The sequence below is a fragment of the Saimiri boliviensis genome, chromosome 14, assembly GCF_048565385.1.
Source record: "Saimiri boliviensis isolate mSaiBol1 chromosome 14, mSaiBol1.pri, whole genome shotgun sequence".
In the NCBI taxonomy this organism is placed as follows: domain Eukaryota; kingdom Metazoa; phylum Chordata; class Mammalia; order Primates; family Cebidae; genus Saimiri; species Saimiri boliviensis.
This window is the reverse complement of record NC_133462.1, coordinates 46,050,252-46,065,051: the sequence shown is the minus strand read 5'-3', so window position 1 is coordinate 46,065,051 and position 14,800 is coordinate 46,050,252. Positions and strand designations below refer to the sequence as shown.

At 58.5% G+C, this 14,800-nt stretch overlaps 1 protein-coding gene across 2 annotated transcripts in view; it reads right to left on the bottom strand.

The window, feature by feature from the left end:
* SHC2 (SHC adaptor protein 2) overlaps positions 1-14,800 on the bottom strand; it is a 32,523-nt gene that overhangs the window by 15,657 nt on the left and 2,066 nt on the right. For both annotated transcript variants that reach the window (XM_074384900.1, XM_039466282.2), the window contains exons 2-5: positions 7,392-7,462; positions 2,487-2,547; positions 2,031-2,150; positions 148-201 (exon numbers count right to left, since the gene is read on the bottom strand). In XM_074384900.1, the coding sequence (XP_074241001.1) occupies positions 148-201; positions 2,031-2,150; positions 2,487-2,547; positions 7,392-7,462 (306 nt within the window). The remainder of the gene's footprint in view (positions 1-147; positions 202-2,030; positions 2,151-2,486; positions 2,548-7,391; positions 7,463-14,800) is intronic.

The window sequence follows — 14,800 nt, the reverse complement described above, 5'->3', positions numbered from 1 at the left end:
GGACTCCCAGCCACCCACCCCAGCAATACACAGAGAGGGGCGGGGGTGTGGGCAGAGGGTACCGGAGGCGGGGTCTGGGAAAGGGCCAGAGGGTCATCGCGGCTGGAGGGGGCAGCGGGCTGCAGGTCCACCTCATCCCAGCCTCACCGTGTCTCCGCCTGATGCGAAGGAGATGGATGGCATGTGGTGGGTGGCGATGACCTGCAGTGGCAGGAGGGACGTGGTCACGGGGGTCCTGCTTCCGGGGCAGGCGGCACACATACGCACACACAGACACCCAGACCACCCATCCTTCACACACAGACCTGCCCAGACGCTCACACACACGCCCCACGCCCTGACACACCTGTGCACACTCAGACACCCAGACCACCCACGCTTCACACACGCACCTGCCCAGAGGCTCACACACATGTCCCACGCCCTGACACACCTGTGCACACTCACACACCCCGAGAACCGACACTTCACACACGCACCTGGCCAGATGCTCACACACACACGCCACAAGCCCTGACACACAAGTGCACTCACACGCCACCCAAGCAGCCATGGGAGGGCCGGCCCCACACTCCTGACTCCCTCGTCCATATGCAAGGGCACCTGTGAGCTCATCTGCATGTTCATCTGCATGCTCATCTGTGTGCTCATTTGCATGCTCATTTCCATGCTCCTTTGCACGCTCATCTGCATGCTCATCTGCATGTTCATTTGCATGCTCATCTGCATGCTCATCGGTGTGCTCATTTGCATGCTCGTCTGCATGCTCCTTTGCATGCTCATCTGCGTGCTCATTTGCATGCCTGTTTCACGATCATTGGCATGGTCCCTCTTCACTGCTTCCCGTCACTCAAGTCCCTCTGGGCCCCGCTGAGCCCCACGACGAACATCCACTCCTCAGCCCCCATGGGGACCCTCCAGGCTCTCCCCTCACCAACCCCGGCCCAGCCAGGAGGGTCTGCTCGGAGCCTCCGTGTCCTGTCTGCGTGGTGGTCGGGGTCTACGCCCGCAGGGTGCAAGTAGAAATGAAACTGCACCGGGACGGCCCTCAGCCGCCACCCCCCCAGCTCCATCCTTCTCCACGCCTGCCCAGGGACGCTGCCCAGCCCCAAACCCCTCACCGTGACCCCTGCTAACTTCTCCTACAGGGAGATGCCTCCACTGTCAGCCAGACCTCCCTGAGACCTCCCCACCTCCCAGCGCTGTCCACGAAGCCTCTTCTTGCACTCAGAGCCCAGCGCCTGCTGGGGACGCCCCTCGCCTGGCCCCACCACCATGCCTCCTGGAATCTGCTATTTCCTTTATTTCTGCATTCTTTCACTCCTTTTTTCCTTCCTTCTTTCCTTCTTTCTTTTCTTTTTAAATGGAATCTTGCTCTGTGGCCCAGGCTGGAGTGCAGTGGCACGATCTCAGCTCACTGCAACCTCCACCTCCTGGGTTCAAGCAATTCTCCTGCCTCAGCCTCCCAAGTAGCTGGGACTACAGGCGTGCGCCACCATGCCCGGCTAATTTTTGTATTTTTTGTGAAGACAGGGTTTCCCCATGAGGGCCAGCCTGGCCTCCAACTCCTGACCTCAAGTGATCTATCCATCTCAGCCTCCCAAAGTGCTGGAATTACAGGGGTGAGCCACGGAGCCTGGCCTGCAGTTATGGTTCTGTGTGATTCCACCCAAGGCCTGGCAGCCAGGGTTTACCCCCTCCCCCAGGCCCTGCAGACACGGGGGCAGACCCCTCTCTGGGGCGGGGCGCCCTAGGCACTGCAGGGTGCTGGGCAGTGTCCCTGCCCCCGCCCACTCCATGCCGGGAGCACCCCCGGGACGGCGCCCCTGCGCTGAGCCCCGTGAGGACACTGGCTGCATCCCCAGCTCCCGCTCAGCAGGGCCCCAGCGCACCTTTCCGGATAAACGTGTTCACACGGATAGCCACCTGCCGCCCACCCCCAGCACCCCGCACAGCTTTGCCTCCGTGGGTCCCGGGTCTCCCGGCCCCTCTGGGGGTCTGGGGACACCAGGGGAGGAGAGCGGACCCACCTGGCGCGTGGCGGGCACAGAGAGGCTGAGGCCGTCGGTGGAGATGTGGACAGAGATGCTCATACCGGCAAAGCGAAGGTTGCTCTTGCCCAGGACGGAAGCCAGCGCCTTGTTGGGGGCCTGAGTCGGGCGAGCACAGCGAGGACTGCCATGGGTGGGGCGCCACGGGTAGGGCTGCCGTGGGTGGGGGCCGTCATGGCTGGGGCACCACGGGTGGGACTGCTGTGGGTGGGGCTGCCACAGGTGGGGCTGTTGTGGGTGGGGCCGTCGTGACTGGGGCGCCACAGGTGGGACTGCTGGGGTGGGGGCTGCTGTGGGAGGGCCCGCCGTGGGTGGGGCCATCGTGGCTGGGGATGCTGTGGGTGGGGCCACCGTGGGTGGGGGCCATGGAGGGGCTCCCGGGGTAGCCCCGATTGCCCACCAGCCACCCCAGGAGAGGTCACTAGCCTCACTCACCTTTCTCTTCCAGGATCCCCGGACCCCAGGCACAGCCTCGTGGAGACGGTTGATGGCTTCCCTGGGGTTGGGAGGAGGGTCTTAGCAAGTGTGGTGGGGGGCAGTCAGGGAGGGAGCTGGGGAGGAAAGGGTCAGAGAGGCCGGATGCCGAAGGAGCAGGAACTCGGAGAAGGGTAGGAGCCAGAGGGGGGAGGAAGGCAGAGGGGGAGGCGCAGGAGAGGGTTGGGGGCATTCGTTGGGGAGGAGAGGGGCTGGGGAACCTGGGGAGGGGTACCCAGCAGGACAGGCACGGAGCCCACCCCGAGTGCGTCCTTGCGTGCGGCAGACGCCCGGTCCCCAGCTCCGGCCCCTCACACCCTCCTCCTTTCCCAGGGACCAGTGACACCCTGGCCTCGGCCAACGGGGAAGGCTCGGGTCCAGGTCTGGGAGGCTAGACCAGCGAGCAGGAGACCCGGAGCCCGATCCTGGGTCTTGTCCTGATCCTGTCTGCAGCACTGGAGGACTGACCTCTGCTCTGGAGGGCCCCAGAGTGTGGCAGGAGCTGACCCCAAACCAGCGCCTCAAACCACGAGTCCCAGGAGAGGTTAGAATGCTGTGGGGTCCACAGCCGGGCGAGACTCACACCTGTAATCCCAACACTTTGGGAGGCCAAGATGGGCTGATCACTTGAGTTCAGGAGTTTGAGACCAGCCTGGCCAACAGGGTGAAACCTCATCTCCACTAAAACACAAAAATTAGCCGGGCATGGTGGCAGGTGCCTGTAGTCCCAGATACTCGGGAGGCGGAGGCAGGAGAGTCACTTGAACCTGGGAGGCGGAGGTTGCGGTGAGCCAAGATCCTGCCATTGTACTCCAGCCTGGGTGACAAGAGCAAAATTCCGTCCCCCACCCAAAACAAACTCTTCAGGGTCCTGAAGGAGGCTCGGAAATGTCAGCACCCTGTGGAGAAACCAGACCCCACCCAGGGCCGGTAGGGGGTTAGTTTTCATGGCGCGGCCGCTGTGGAGAACAGAATGGGGGCCCCCTCAAAAGGTCAGGGCCACCACGTCACCCGGAATTTCACTCCCAGGTGTGTACCCAAGAGGAACGGAAACACGTCCACAGGCCGGGCATGGCGGCTCACACGTGTATCCCCAGCACTTTGGGAGGCCGAGGCGGGTGGATCACAAGGTCAAGAGATCAAGACCATCCTGGTCAACACGGAGAAACCCCGTCTCTACTAAAAATACAAAAAATTAGCTGGGCATGGTGGCGCGTGCCTGTAATCCCAACTACTCAGGAGGCTGAGGCAGGAGAATTGCCTGAACCCAGGAGGCGGAGGTTGCGGTGAGCCGAGATCGCGCCATTGCACTCCAGCCTGGGCAACAAGAGCGAAACTCCGTCTCAAAAAAAAAAAAGATAGATACTCAATATAACCATTAATCTTACTAGTGACTCTCGGGTTATGAAGTGTGGAACTGAGGTGACACTGTGAACAAAGTGACCCTAAGTCGTGATGCCCTAAGCCTTCTGTCACACCCACACAGGGCTGCTGGAGGGCACCTTGGCTGTGTGCCCGCGCTGGGGAAGCGCCCGCTGTTCAGCCAGCTATGGAGGGAGGCATCCAAAATGGCCGAGGCGTCTCCTTCCTGGGGAAAGCAGGAGGAAACTCCGCTCTTCCACGCTCCTGCAGTGGGCCTGACGGCTGCCAGGGAGGCCCTCGGGCACCCGGGGGCTCGAATGCCTCCATGTTAGGCCGGCTTCAGGGGTCACGGTCCACGCCCGCTCTCACGCTCTGTTTCTGCACCTGGTTTCTGTCCTTCTCAGAAAATAATTAATAATAGTAACAGGCCAGGGGCGGTGGCTCAAGCCTGTAATCCCAGCACTTTGGGAGGCCGAGGCGGGTGGATCACGAGGTCGAGAGATCGAGACCATCCTGGTCAACATGGTGAAACCCCGTCTCTACTAAAAATATAAAAAAATTAGCTGGGCATGGTGGCGCGTGCCTGTAATCCCAGCTACTCGGGAGGCTGAGGCAAGAGAATTGCTTGAACCCAGGAGGCGGAGGTTGCGGTGAGCCAAGATCGCGCCATTGCACTCCAGCCTGGGTAACAAGAGCGAAACTCCGTCTCAAAAATAATAATAATAATAATAATAATAATGTAATCTTAATGTCCTCGATATTTCTGGCAAATATATGAACTGCGCTGACACGTTTGGTTTTCTCCCGGCCTCGGCTACGTGAAAGTCCTGGGCCCCCCCGCCCCTCGTCTCCAAGACACGAGATTTACCTGACCTGTCACCAACCACCGTGACCGCCCCTGACCTTCGCCGACCCCTGCTTTGTACTCAGTAAATTAAGTCAGAGCATCCAGGCACTCAGGGCCACTGCAGGTCTCCACGCTTCGGCTGGCCGTGGACCCCGAGCCCAAACTCCTCTCTCTCTCTGTGTCTGTGCTTTTATTTCTACAGTTTCTCGTCTCTGCCCTGCAGGGAGGGGCTCAGAGAACCCTAAAGGGCTGGACCCTATACTGGCCAACAGGGTGAAACCCCGTCTCTACTAAAAAAATACAAAAATTAGCTGGGCATGGTGGTGGGTGCCTACAGTCCCAGCTACTCGGGAGGTTGAGGCAGGAGAACTGCTTGAACCCTGGAGGCGGAGGTTGCAGTGAGCCGAGATCGTGCCAATGCAGTCCAGCCTGGCGCCTGGGGACAGAGCGAGACTCTCTCCAAAAAAGAAAGAAAAAAAAGAAAGAAAGAAAGAAAGAAAGAAAACACATCCACATAGAAGCCTGACACAAAAGTTCACCACAGTATGATTCATAACCATCCCCAAAATGCAGAAACAGTGCAAATGTCCACCGACAGACAAACGCTGTGAGGTCCAGCCACGTAGTGGAATATTATTCCGCCATGAAAAGGAGCAAGGTGGCCAGGCACGGTGGCTCACGCCTGTAATCCCAGCACTTTGGGAGGCTGAGGTGGGTGGATCACCAGAGGTCAGGAGTTCGAGACCAGCCTGAGCAACGTGGTGAAACCCTGTCTTTAATAAAAATATTTTAAAGTTATCCGTGTGTGTTGGTAGGCACCTGTCACCCCAGCTACTCAGGAGGCTGAGGCGGGAGAATTGTTCGAACGTGGGAGGCAGAGGTTTCAGTGAGCCGAGATCACGCTATCCCACTCCAGCCTGGGCGACAGAGCGAGACTCCATTTTATTTTATTTATTTATTTATTTTGAGACGGAGTTTCGCTCTTGTTACCCAGGCTGGAGTGCAATGGCGCGATCTCAGCTCACCGCAACCTCTGCCTCCTGGGTTCAGGCAATTCTCCTGCCTCAGCCTCCCGAGTAGCTGGGATTACAGGCACGCGCCACCATGCCCAGCTGATTTTTTGTATTTTTAGTAGAGACGGGATTTCACCATGTTGACCAGGATGGTCAATCTCTTGACCTCATGATCCACCTGCCTCAGCCTCCCAAAGTGCTGGGATTACAGGCGTAAGCCACCACGCCCGGTTGAGACTCCATTTTAAAAAAAAAAGAGAGAGAGAGAAAAGGAGGCCCTGACCACCCAGGCCACAACGTGGATGCACCTTGAGGACGTCACGCCCAGTGAGAGACGCCACACACAGAAGGCCACGCAGCCAGTGATCCCCCTTATATGAAATTCCCAGGACAGACCCATCCACGGACTGGAGAGGCGTGGGCACCGGGGCTGGGAGCAGGGCACAGGGTGACGGTGACGGGGTTTTATGTTGGGGTAACGAGAACGTTTGGAACTAGACAGCGATGGTGGCTGTGGAGATAGAAAAAAGCCCCTGAGACTCTGTGAAGGTCCTAAAAAGCCTGAGTCGCACTCCGAAAGTGGGTGAACCGTTTGATGTGTGAACTGTGTCTCACATATGCATGTTAACTAACCCACGTCATTTTTTTTTTCACGTCTACACGAATGAAAGCAACAAGTTTTCACAGAAAAAAAAGGTATGGGCCGGGCGCGGTGGCTCACACTTGTAACCCCGGCACTTAGGCTGAGGCAGGCGGATCACGAGGTCAGGGGTTCAAGACCAGCCTGTCCAATGTGGTGAAATCCCATCTCTTGTACAAAACACATGCCGGGCGCGGTGGCGGTGCCTATAATCCCGGCTACTCGGGAGACTGAGGCAGGAGAACGTCTTGAACCCTGGAGGCGGAGGTTGCAGTGAGTTGAGATCGTGCCACTGTGCTCCCGCCTGGGTGAGAACGACACTCCATCTCAAAAAGGAAGCTGGGCGCGGTGGCTCACGCCTGTAATCCCAGCACTTTGCGAGGCCGAGGCGGGTGGATCACAAGGTCAAGAGATCGAGACCATCCTGGTCAACATGGTGAAACCCCGTCTCTACTAAAAATACAAAAAACTAGCTGGGCATGGTGGCGCGTGCCTGTAATCCCACCTACTCGGGAGGCTGAAGCAGGAGAATTGCCTGAACCCAGGAGGCGGAGGTTGCGGTGAGCCGAGATCGTGCCATTGCACTCCAGCCTGGGTGACAAGAGCGAAACTCCGTCTCAAAAAAAAAAAAAAAAAGGAAAAAAAAAGAGAATAAAAAGGGTGCGGCCCTCCTCCCTGCTTAGGTCCCGGTCATAGCCACCGTCCCAGTGACTCTATTCCAGCCACCCTGCAGCATCCTGAGGTCACCGTGGGAAACAGAGGGGACAGAGATGCCACTGAGCCTTGGTCTCCGAGGGAACCCACCGGTCCCACACCCCACACCCTGTGAGCCACCGGTGTTCTTTCCATCTCAGAGGGACGGGGTGGCATCGTGGTGGGAGGTGGGAGGTGGCAGGGCACTGAGGCTGCGTCCCGGGACCCCAATGCAGCTGTCCTGGAGTCCATCTCTGCAGCCTCCAGCGCCCACAGAGCCCGACACGGCCAGGGCAGGGTGGCAGGCTCACCTGGTCACCTGGGTGCGCGTGCTGAAGTCCAGGGAGCGCATGGAGCGGAGGACCTCGATGCAGCCCATGTACTGCCAGGAGAGAGAACAGGTGTCAGACGCCAGCCTGGGAGGCCCCGGAGCCTCCGCCCTCGCCGCCTCTGGGGTCCAGCCCTGTCCTCCGTCCCCGGGGCCTCCCGACCTCCACCCCAGGCGTTTTCTCGGGGGCTGTTTCTCAGGAGCCCAGCGGGTTCCTCCTGAGGCTCGGTCACACTTGTTCATTTAACCACTTTGCCCTCGTCGGTCCCCTTCTGTTCCGCCAGCACCTAAGCCCAGCACCCTGGGTGTGGCGTGACCCTGGCGTGTCCCCGGCGCCCAGCTCGGGGTCTGGCAAACAGCGGGGTGGACGTCCCGGCAGCCGTGGGCGAACCCACTGCTGGCCTCACCCTCCACGGGAGCTTGAGGCTCCTGGCCGGGGAGACAGCCGTGTCCGTGAAAGGGAATTCAGCCTCAACGACCGTGGTGGGACTGAGGGGCGAGGGGGCGGACGTGTCCCACTCAGCCCCGACCCGCTTCATGCCATGAAGGGTAAGGGGCAGGGCCGGGAGGCGAAGGCCGCAGGGTCCGTCCAGCCCGGCCCTTGCTGGTGGGAGGGTGGGTGGCACAGCCCATGCCACCTCCAGGAAACCTCCCACCCAGGCAGCCAGAGGCTGTGCGGCCGCCAGGGGCCGGGCATGAGGCCTGACGGGAACGGTTCCTACCGGGTCACAAGAAACTCTGGTATTAGACGGAAGAGGTGGTTGCACAACATCACGAATGTACTAAACGCTACCGAATTGTGGAATATGTGACGTGTAAAATGAGTGACAGTTAACGTGCCGGGCGCGAGGGCTCAGGTCTGTCATCCCAGCACTTTGGGAGGCTGAGGCAGGTGGATCATGAGGTCAGGAGTTCAAGACCAGCCTGGCCAACACGGCGAAACCCCGTCTCTACTAAAAATACAAAATTTAGCCGGGCATGGTGCCCCCCTCACAATCCCTCTGTGGAAACCTAAGCCGTGAGGGTACCTAGAGGTGAGGCCTTTGGGAGGTGAGGGGGCCATGGCAGTGCCACCTTCACGACCGGGATTAGGGCCCTTATAAAAGACACCCCAGGCCAGGCGTGGTGGCTCACGCCTGTAATCCCAGCACTTTGGGAGGCCGAGGCAGGCAGATCACCTGAGGTCAGGAGTTCAAGACCAGCCTGACCAACGTGGAGAAACTCCATCTCTACTAAAAACACAAAAATTTGCTGGGTGTGGTGGCGTGTGCCTGTAGTCCCAGCTACTCCAGAGGCTGAGGCAGGAGAATCGCTTGAACCTGGAAGGCGGAGGTTGCGGTGAGCTGAGATGAGATCACGTCACTGCACTCCAGCCTGGGTGAAAGAGTGAAACTCTGTCTCAAAAAAGAGAGAGACCCCAGACAGAGCAGGGCCCTCCTGCATGTGAGGACGCAGGAGAAGATGGTCCTCTGCACAGAGGCCCTCGCCAGACACTGAATCTCCTGGCATCTTGATCATGGGCTTCCCGGCCTCCAGACTGTAAGGAATAAACTCCTAGGCCTGGCCAGCACTTCAGGAGACCAAGGCGGGAAGATCTCTCAAAGCCAGGAGTTCAAGACCAGCCTGGGCAACATAATGAGGCCTCATCTCTACCGGAAAACAGTTTTTAATTAGCCAGGCGTGCTGAGCGCTTGTGGTCCCAGCTACTCAGGAGGCTGAGGGTGGAGGCTGGCATGAGCCCGGGACGGTGAGTCTGCAGTGAGCTGTGACGGCACCACTGCGCTCCAGCCTGAGTGACAGAGCAACACCCTGTCTTTAAAAACAAATTTTTAGGCCGGGTGCTTGTAGCTCATGCCTGTAATCCCAGCACTTTGGGAGGACAAGGTGGGTGGACCACTTGAGGTCAGGAGTTCGAGACCAGCCTGGCCATCATGGTGAAACCCGGTGTCTACAAAAAATACAAAATTAGTTGGGCATGTTGGCTCAAGCCTGTAGTCCCAGCTACTCCAGAGGCTGAGGCAGGAGATTCACTTGAATCTGGGAGGTGCAGGTTGCAGTGAGCCAAGATCGCGCCATTGCACTCCAGCCTGGACAAAATGAAAAAAAAAATTATACGAGAAAAAGAGGAAATGTCACACTGCTACCGTAAGTCCCTGGTTTTCCATTAAAATAAACTTTTTTATTTTGGAGACGGAGTCTCGCTCTGTTGCCCAGGCTGGAGGGCAGTGGCACGATCTCCGCTCACCACAACCTCCACCTCCCAGGTTCAAGCGATTCTCCTGCCTCCGCCACCTGAGTAGCTGGGGTTACAGTGCGTGCCATGACGCCAGGCTAATTTTCGTATTTTTAGTTGAGATGGGGTTTCACCATGTTGGCCAGGCTGGTCTCAAACTCCTGATCTTGTGATCTGTCCGCCTTGGCCTCACAAAGTGCTGGGATTACAGGCGTGAGCCACCGTGCCCGGCCAAAATAAACATAGTATTAAAATGAAAAGTGTCCGTTCACACAATAATCCTAAGGTTTTGCTGAAATGAGCGGGTGACGGTTTGCTGGGAACCCAGACACGGCACAGTCTCAGCGTCTCTCTCCCCGGATCACGTTCCAGGCCAGAAGGACCAGAAGACGGTGCCAGGGCTGGAGAGGCCGCAGGCAGCAGCGGGCTTGAAGCGGGCACGTCCTGGCCTGCGTGTGGCTCCCACAGCCTGCACTGCAATGTCCGACACGCCTGTCCCCGGCTCCACAAGTCCCCACAGACCTTCCTCATCACACGGGAAACAAACAGCACCTTTACCGGGAGAAAAGCCACCTTGGCCAGGGGAAATGTCACCTTAGCCAGGGGAAACAGCACCTTAGCCGGGGGAAACGTGGCCTCGACCAGGAGAAACGTCACCTTAGCCGGGGGGAACGTGGCCCTGGCCGGGAGAAACGTCACCTTGGCCAGGAAAAACGTGGCCTTGGCCGGGGGGACGTGGCCTTGGCTGGGGGAAATGATGCCTTAGCGAAGTCTCTTCATTTCCTGGCGCTGTCGTGACCAACACCGCACATGGGGGCTCACAGGAGTTTATCCCTCCCCGCCCCGGGGCCCGGGAGTCTGAGGTCCAGGTGTGAGCAGGGCCTCGCTGCCTCCGAGGGGGAGGACCCTTCCTGTGTCTCCCGGCGTCTGGGCCGCCCGGCGGCCTCGGCTTGTAGCCGTGCCACTCCAGTCTCTGCCTCCTTCTCCGCACAGCCGTGGGCTTCGGTGTTTCCGTGCAAATTTCCCTCTTCTTCCAGGACACACCCACTGGATTCAGAGCCCGCCCCCAGGAACTCCTGGACAACCTCCTGGTGACCAACTGCTTCTGCAAACAAGGTCACGTTCTGAGGCTGGAGGTGGACGTGAGTTTTGGGGAACGCCGTCACCCCGGGACACCCAGTGATCCAAGTTTCCAGCATGAACATCAGGACAAACCAGCACCCAGTGGGGGCACCCAGCACCCTCCGTGCCTCCTGCCAAACACACAAGCGCGGCCGACCGCAGGCCAAGACCAGGCAGGCGCAGACCAAGGGACGGCGGCCGGCGTGCATTCTTCAAAACCGTCGGCTCCTGGACCCCAAGACGGGACAACGGCCGGGCTAAGGGGGGTTACAGAGGCAGGACCAACAGGCACGGTGCTCATGCCCGAAATCCCAGCGCTGGGGGAGGCCGAGGCAGACACACAGCTTGAGCTCAGGAGTGGCTCACGACTGTAATCCCAGCACTTCGGGAGGCCGAGGCAGGTGGATCACAAGGTCAAGAGATCGAGACCATCCTGGTCAACATGGTGAAACCCCGTCTCTACTAAAAATACAAAAAATTAGCCGGGCACAGGGGCAGGCACCTGCAGTCCCAGCTACTCGGGAGGCCGAGGCAGGAGAATCACTTGAACCTGGGAGGCGGAGGTTGCCGCGAGCAGAGATTGCGCCAGTGCACTCCGACCTGGGCAACAAGAGTGAAATTCTGTCTCTAAAATGCACAAATAAAATAAAAATTAGCGGGGTGTGGTGGCACACCCCTGTGGTCCCAGCAACATGGAAAGCTGAGGCGGGAGAATCACCTGAACCCGGAGGCAGAGGTGGCAGTGAGCCGAGATGGTGCTACTGCACTCCAGCCTGGGCGACCCTGAGGGAGATCCTGTCCCAAAAAAAGAGAAAAAAAGGCAGGAAGGCTAAATGCAACGTGCGACGGGGAAAGAGAGGTTGTGTGACCGTGCCGTGAACACTGGAATCTGACGCGGGATTCCAACGGTTCACTTCCCGAATCAGCGCTTACGCCGTCATCACGTGAGACAAAAATTCATGTCCTTAGCACGTGAACCCCAGCGTGTCTGAGGGTGGCGGGCCATCACGGCTGCAAACTTTTTCAACTGTTCATCGATAATCATAGCAGTCACAACGATAACTCATCCAGGCAGAATAAACGAGGCAGGACGTCAGGAACTGGCAGTTCTAGGTTAACGGCACACAGGAGTCCTTCCTGCTCATATTTTTTTTTTTTTTAGATGGAGTTTCATCGTGTTGGTCAGGCTGGTCTCAAACTCCCAACCTCAGGTGATCGGCCTCCCAAAGGGCTGGGATTGCAGGCGTGAGCCACTGCGCCCGGCCTGTACTTAGTCTTTTTTGTACCTTCATCTTGATAGAATTTCAAACTTACAAGAACTATACGTATTCTGTTCTTATTTCTTTTTTTTTTTTTTTTTTTGAGATGGAGTTTTGCTCGGTTCCTGAGGCTGGAGTCCAAAGGCGTGCGATCTCCGCTCACTGCAACCTCCATCTCCCGGGTTCAAGCGATTCTCCTGCCTCGGCCTCCTAAGTAGCTGGGACTACAGGTATCCACCACCACACCCGGCTAATTTTTGTATTTTAGTAGAGACGGGGTTTCACCATGTTGGCCAGGCTGGTCTCAATCTCCGAACCTTGTGGTCCACCCCCACCTAAGCCTCCCAAAGTGCTGGGATCACAGGCGTGAGCCACCGCGCCCCGTCTTCATTCACTATTTTGGAAGCCACGTCATCCACGTGAGCAGCCGTGGTGCAGGAGCTTCGAAGTCACAGCCTGCATCTAGCCTGTCTGGGGCCATTGCAGGGACAGTGGCTTTCGTGGAGTAGCAAGCCTCGGTGCTTCCCAGAGAGTGGACCCTACACATTTACATGATGAAACATGTTTCTTGGTTTTTGTTTTTGTTTTTTGAGACCGAGTTTCGCTCCTGTTACCCAGGCTGGAGTGCAATGGCGCGATCTCGGCTCACCGCAACCTCCGCCTCCTGGGTTCAGGCAATTCTCCTGCCTCAGCCTCCTGAGTAGCTGGGATTACAGGCACGTGCCACCACGCCCAGCTAATATTTTGTATTTTTAGTAGAGACGGGGTTTCACCATGTTGACCGGGATGGTCTCGATCTCTTGATCTCGTGATCCACCCGCCTCTGCCTCCCAAAGTGCTGGGATTACAGGCGTGAGCCACGGCACCCAGCCATAATTTTTGTATTTTAAGTAGAGACGAGGTCTCACCATGTTGGCCAGGCTGTTCTCAAACTGCTGACCTCAGCTGGTCCAGCCGCCTGGGCCTCGCAGACGGCTGGGATTACGGGTGTGAGTTGCCGCACTCGGCTGATATTTCAAGCCACTAGGAATTCCCGCCGAGGCATTTCTCCTTTTCATTGCCATTGGGACGTCATGCTGATCTGGGGGGAATCCGTGTGCAGGTGGGTGTCACAGCTGTATCTGGGTTTCATTTCAGGAGTGAAGGGTGACAGAATGCCTGCTATAAGTAACAGTCGTGGATGAGCAGTGTCAGCTGGCGGACCTCAGACCCGAGTGTGAATCAGAACCCCCCGAGGACTCACAGGACGCAGCTCTCCAGGCCCCCCAGGGTCCCTGAATCAGCACTCACAGGAGGTTCTCAGATGCCGCTGGTCTGGGGACCACACTCTTTAAGCCAATTTGGTGGCCCCATTCCCCTCCACGAGGGAAGAGATTTTTATTTCCAGCCAGTGGGGAAAGGGAAAATGTCACGAGTGTCTTACAAAGAGCCCCAGGAAGGAATGACCCATGCTCCCCGTGGACGTGGACGTGGCCAGGTCCCAGGGACGTCACGTGCCATGGAAGGGATGATCTCTGCTTCATGTGGACATGGCCGGGTCCCAGGGATGTCGCGTGCTGTGGCCACCATTCTGTGACCCTGAAGGTCACCAAGCCAGCTTGCTGAGGACAGCAGCATAGAAAGACGGGCAGAGGCTGAGGTCAAGCTGCCCTGAAAACGCCCCATGTCCTCTGGCCTTGGAAGCTGAGCAGGGTTGGGCCTGATTGGTACTTGGATGGGAGAAAAGAACCCAGATGTCTTTCATTTCTGAGGCAGGGTCTTGCTCTGTCACCCGGGCTGGAGGGCAGTGGCTCTGAGGAGCGGGGTGTGGACACTGGGGCCGCTGTGAGCCCCACACAGGCATGGGGGTGACGAGGGCGGGTGTGGATGCTGGGGCCTCGCTGAGGCCCACACAGGCGCGTGGGTGACAAGGGTGGGGTGTGGACACTGGGGCCGCTGTGAGCCCCACACAGGCACGGGGGTCACGAGGGCTCCCAGAGCATTCTCTCTGCCCCCGCCGGGAGGACACTCCGCCTGGTTCTGGTCCTCCTCTTCACTCAGTAACCTCAGACACGGCTTTCCCTTTCTGTACCTCAGTTTCCCTCAGGGCGCAGGGTCCCTCCAGTGCGGAGGAGCCCCGCTCAGGCTGGCTGAGCCTCGGGCCGCAGTCCCCGGGTGATGGGGTTTGGCTGTTCCTGCCTAGATTCAGGCTTCCCTGTGAGCGGGAGGGGCCGGCTGTGACAGTGCCAGGGACAGGGGCTCCCGGGGTACGGTGCCAGGGGCTGGGGCCGGTCAGAATCCCTGGGGTTGGGGTGCCTAGTCCACCAGCCGGCAACTCCTCGGGGTCCGTTTCCCACACAGACCCAGTGTGCACTCCTCCCCGGCCTCACTCCCGTGGCCTGGGCCACGTGTCCCGAAGCCTCCTCCTCCTCCCTCAGCATCACTTCCACAGGGCCACTGGAAGGAGCCTTAAAAACTCCACACCCTGCCCTGCGCCCTACAAAACCACCCCCACTCCTCAGCAGGGCTCACAGACAGTGCCCTCCTCCCTCCACACCAGCTCCAGCCCCACGGCGCTCCTTGCCGTGATCCCAGCACGTTGGGAGGCCGAGGCAGGCGGATCAGTTGACGTCAGGAGTTTGAGACCATCCTGGCCAACATGGTTAAACCCCATCTCTACCAGAAATACAAAAATGAGCCAGGCACAGTGGCGAGTGCCTGTAATCCCAGCAACTCGGGAGGCTGAGGCAGGAGAATCGCCCGAACCAGGCTGCGGAAGGCGGAGGTTGCGGAGAGCTG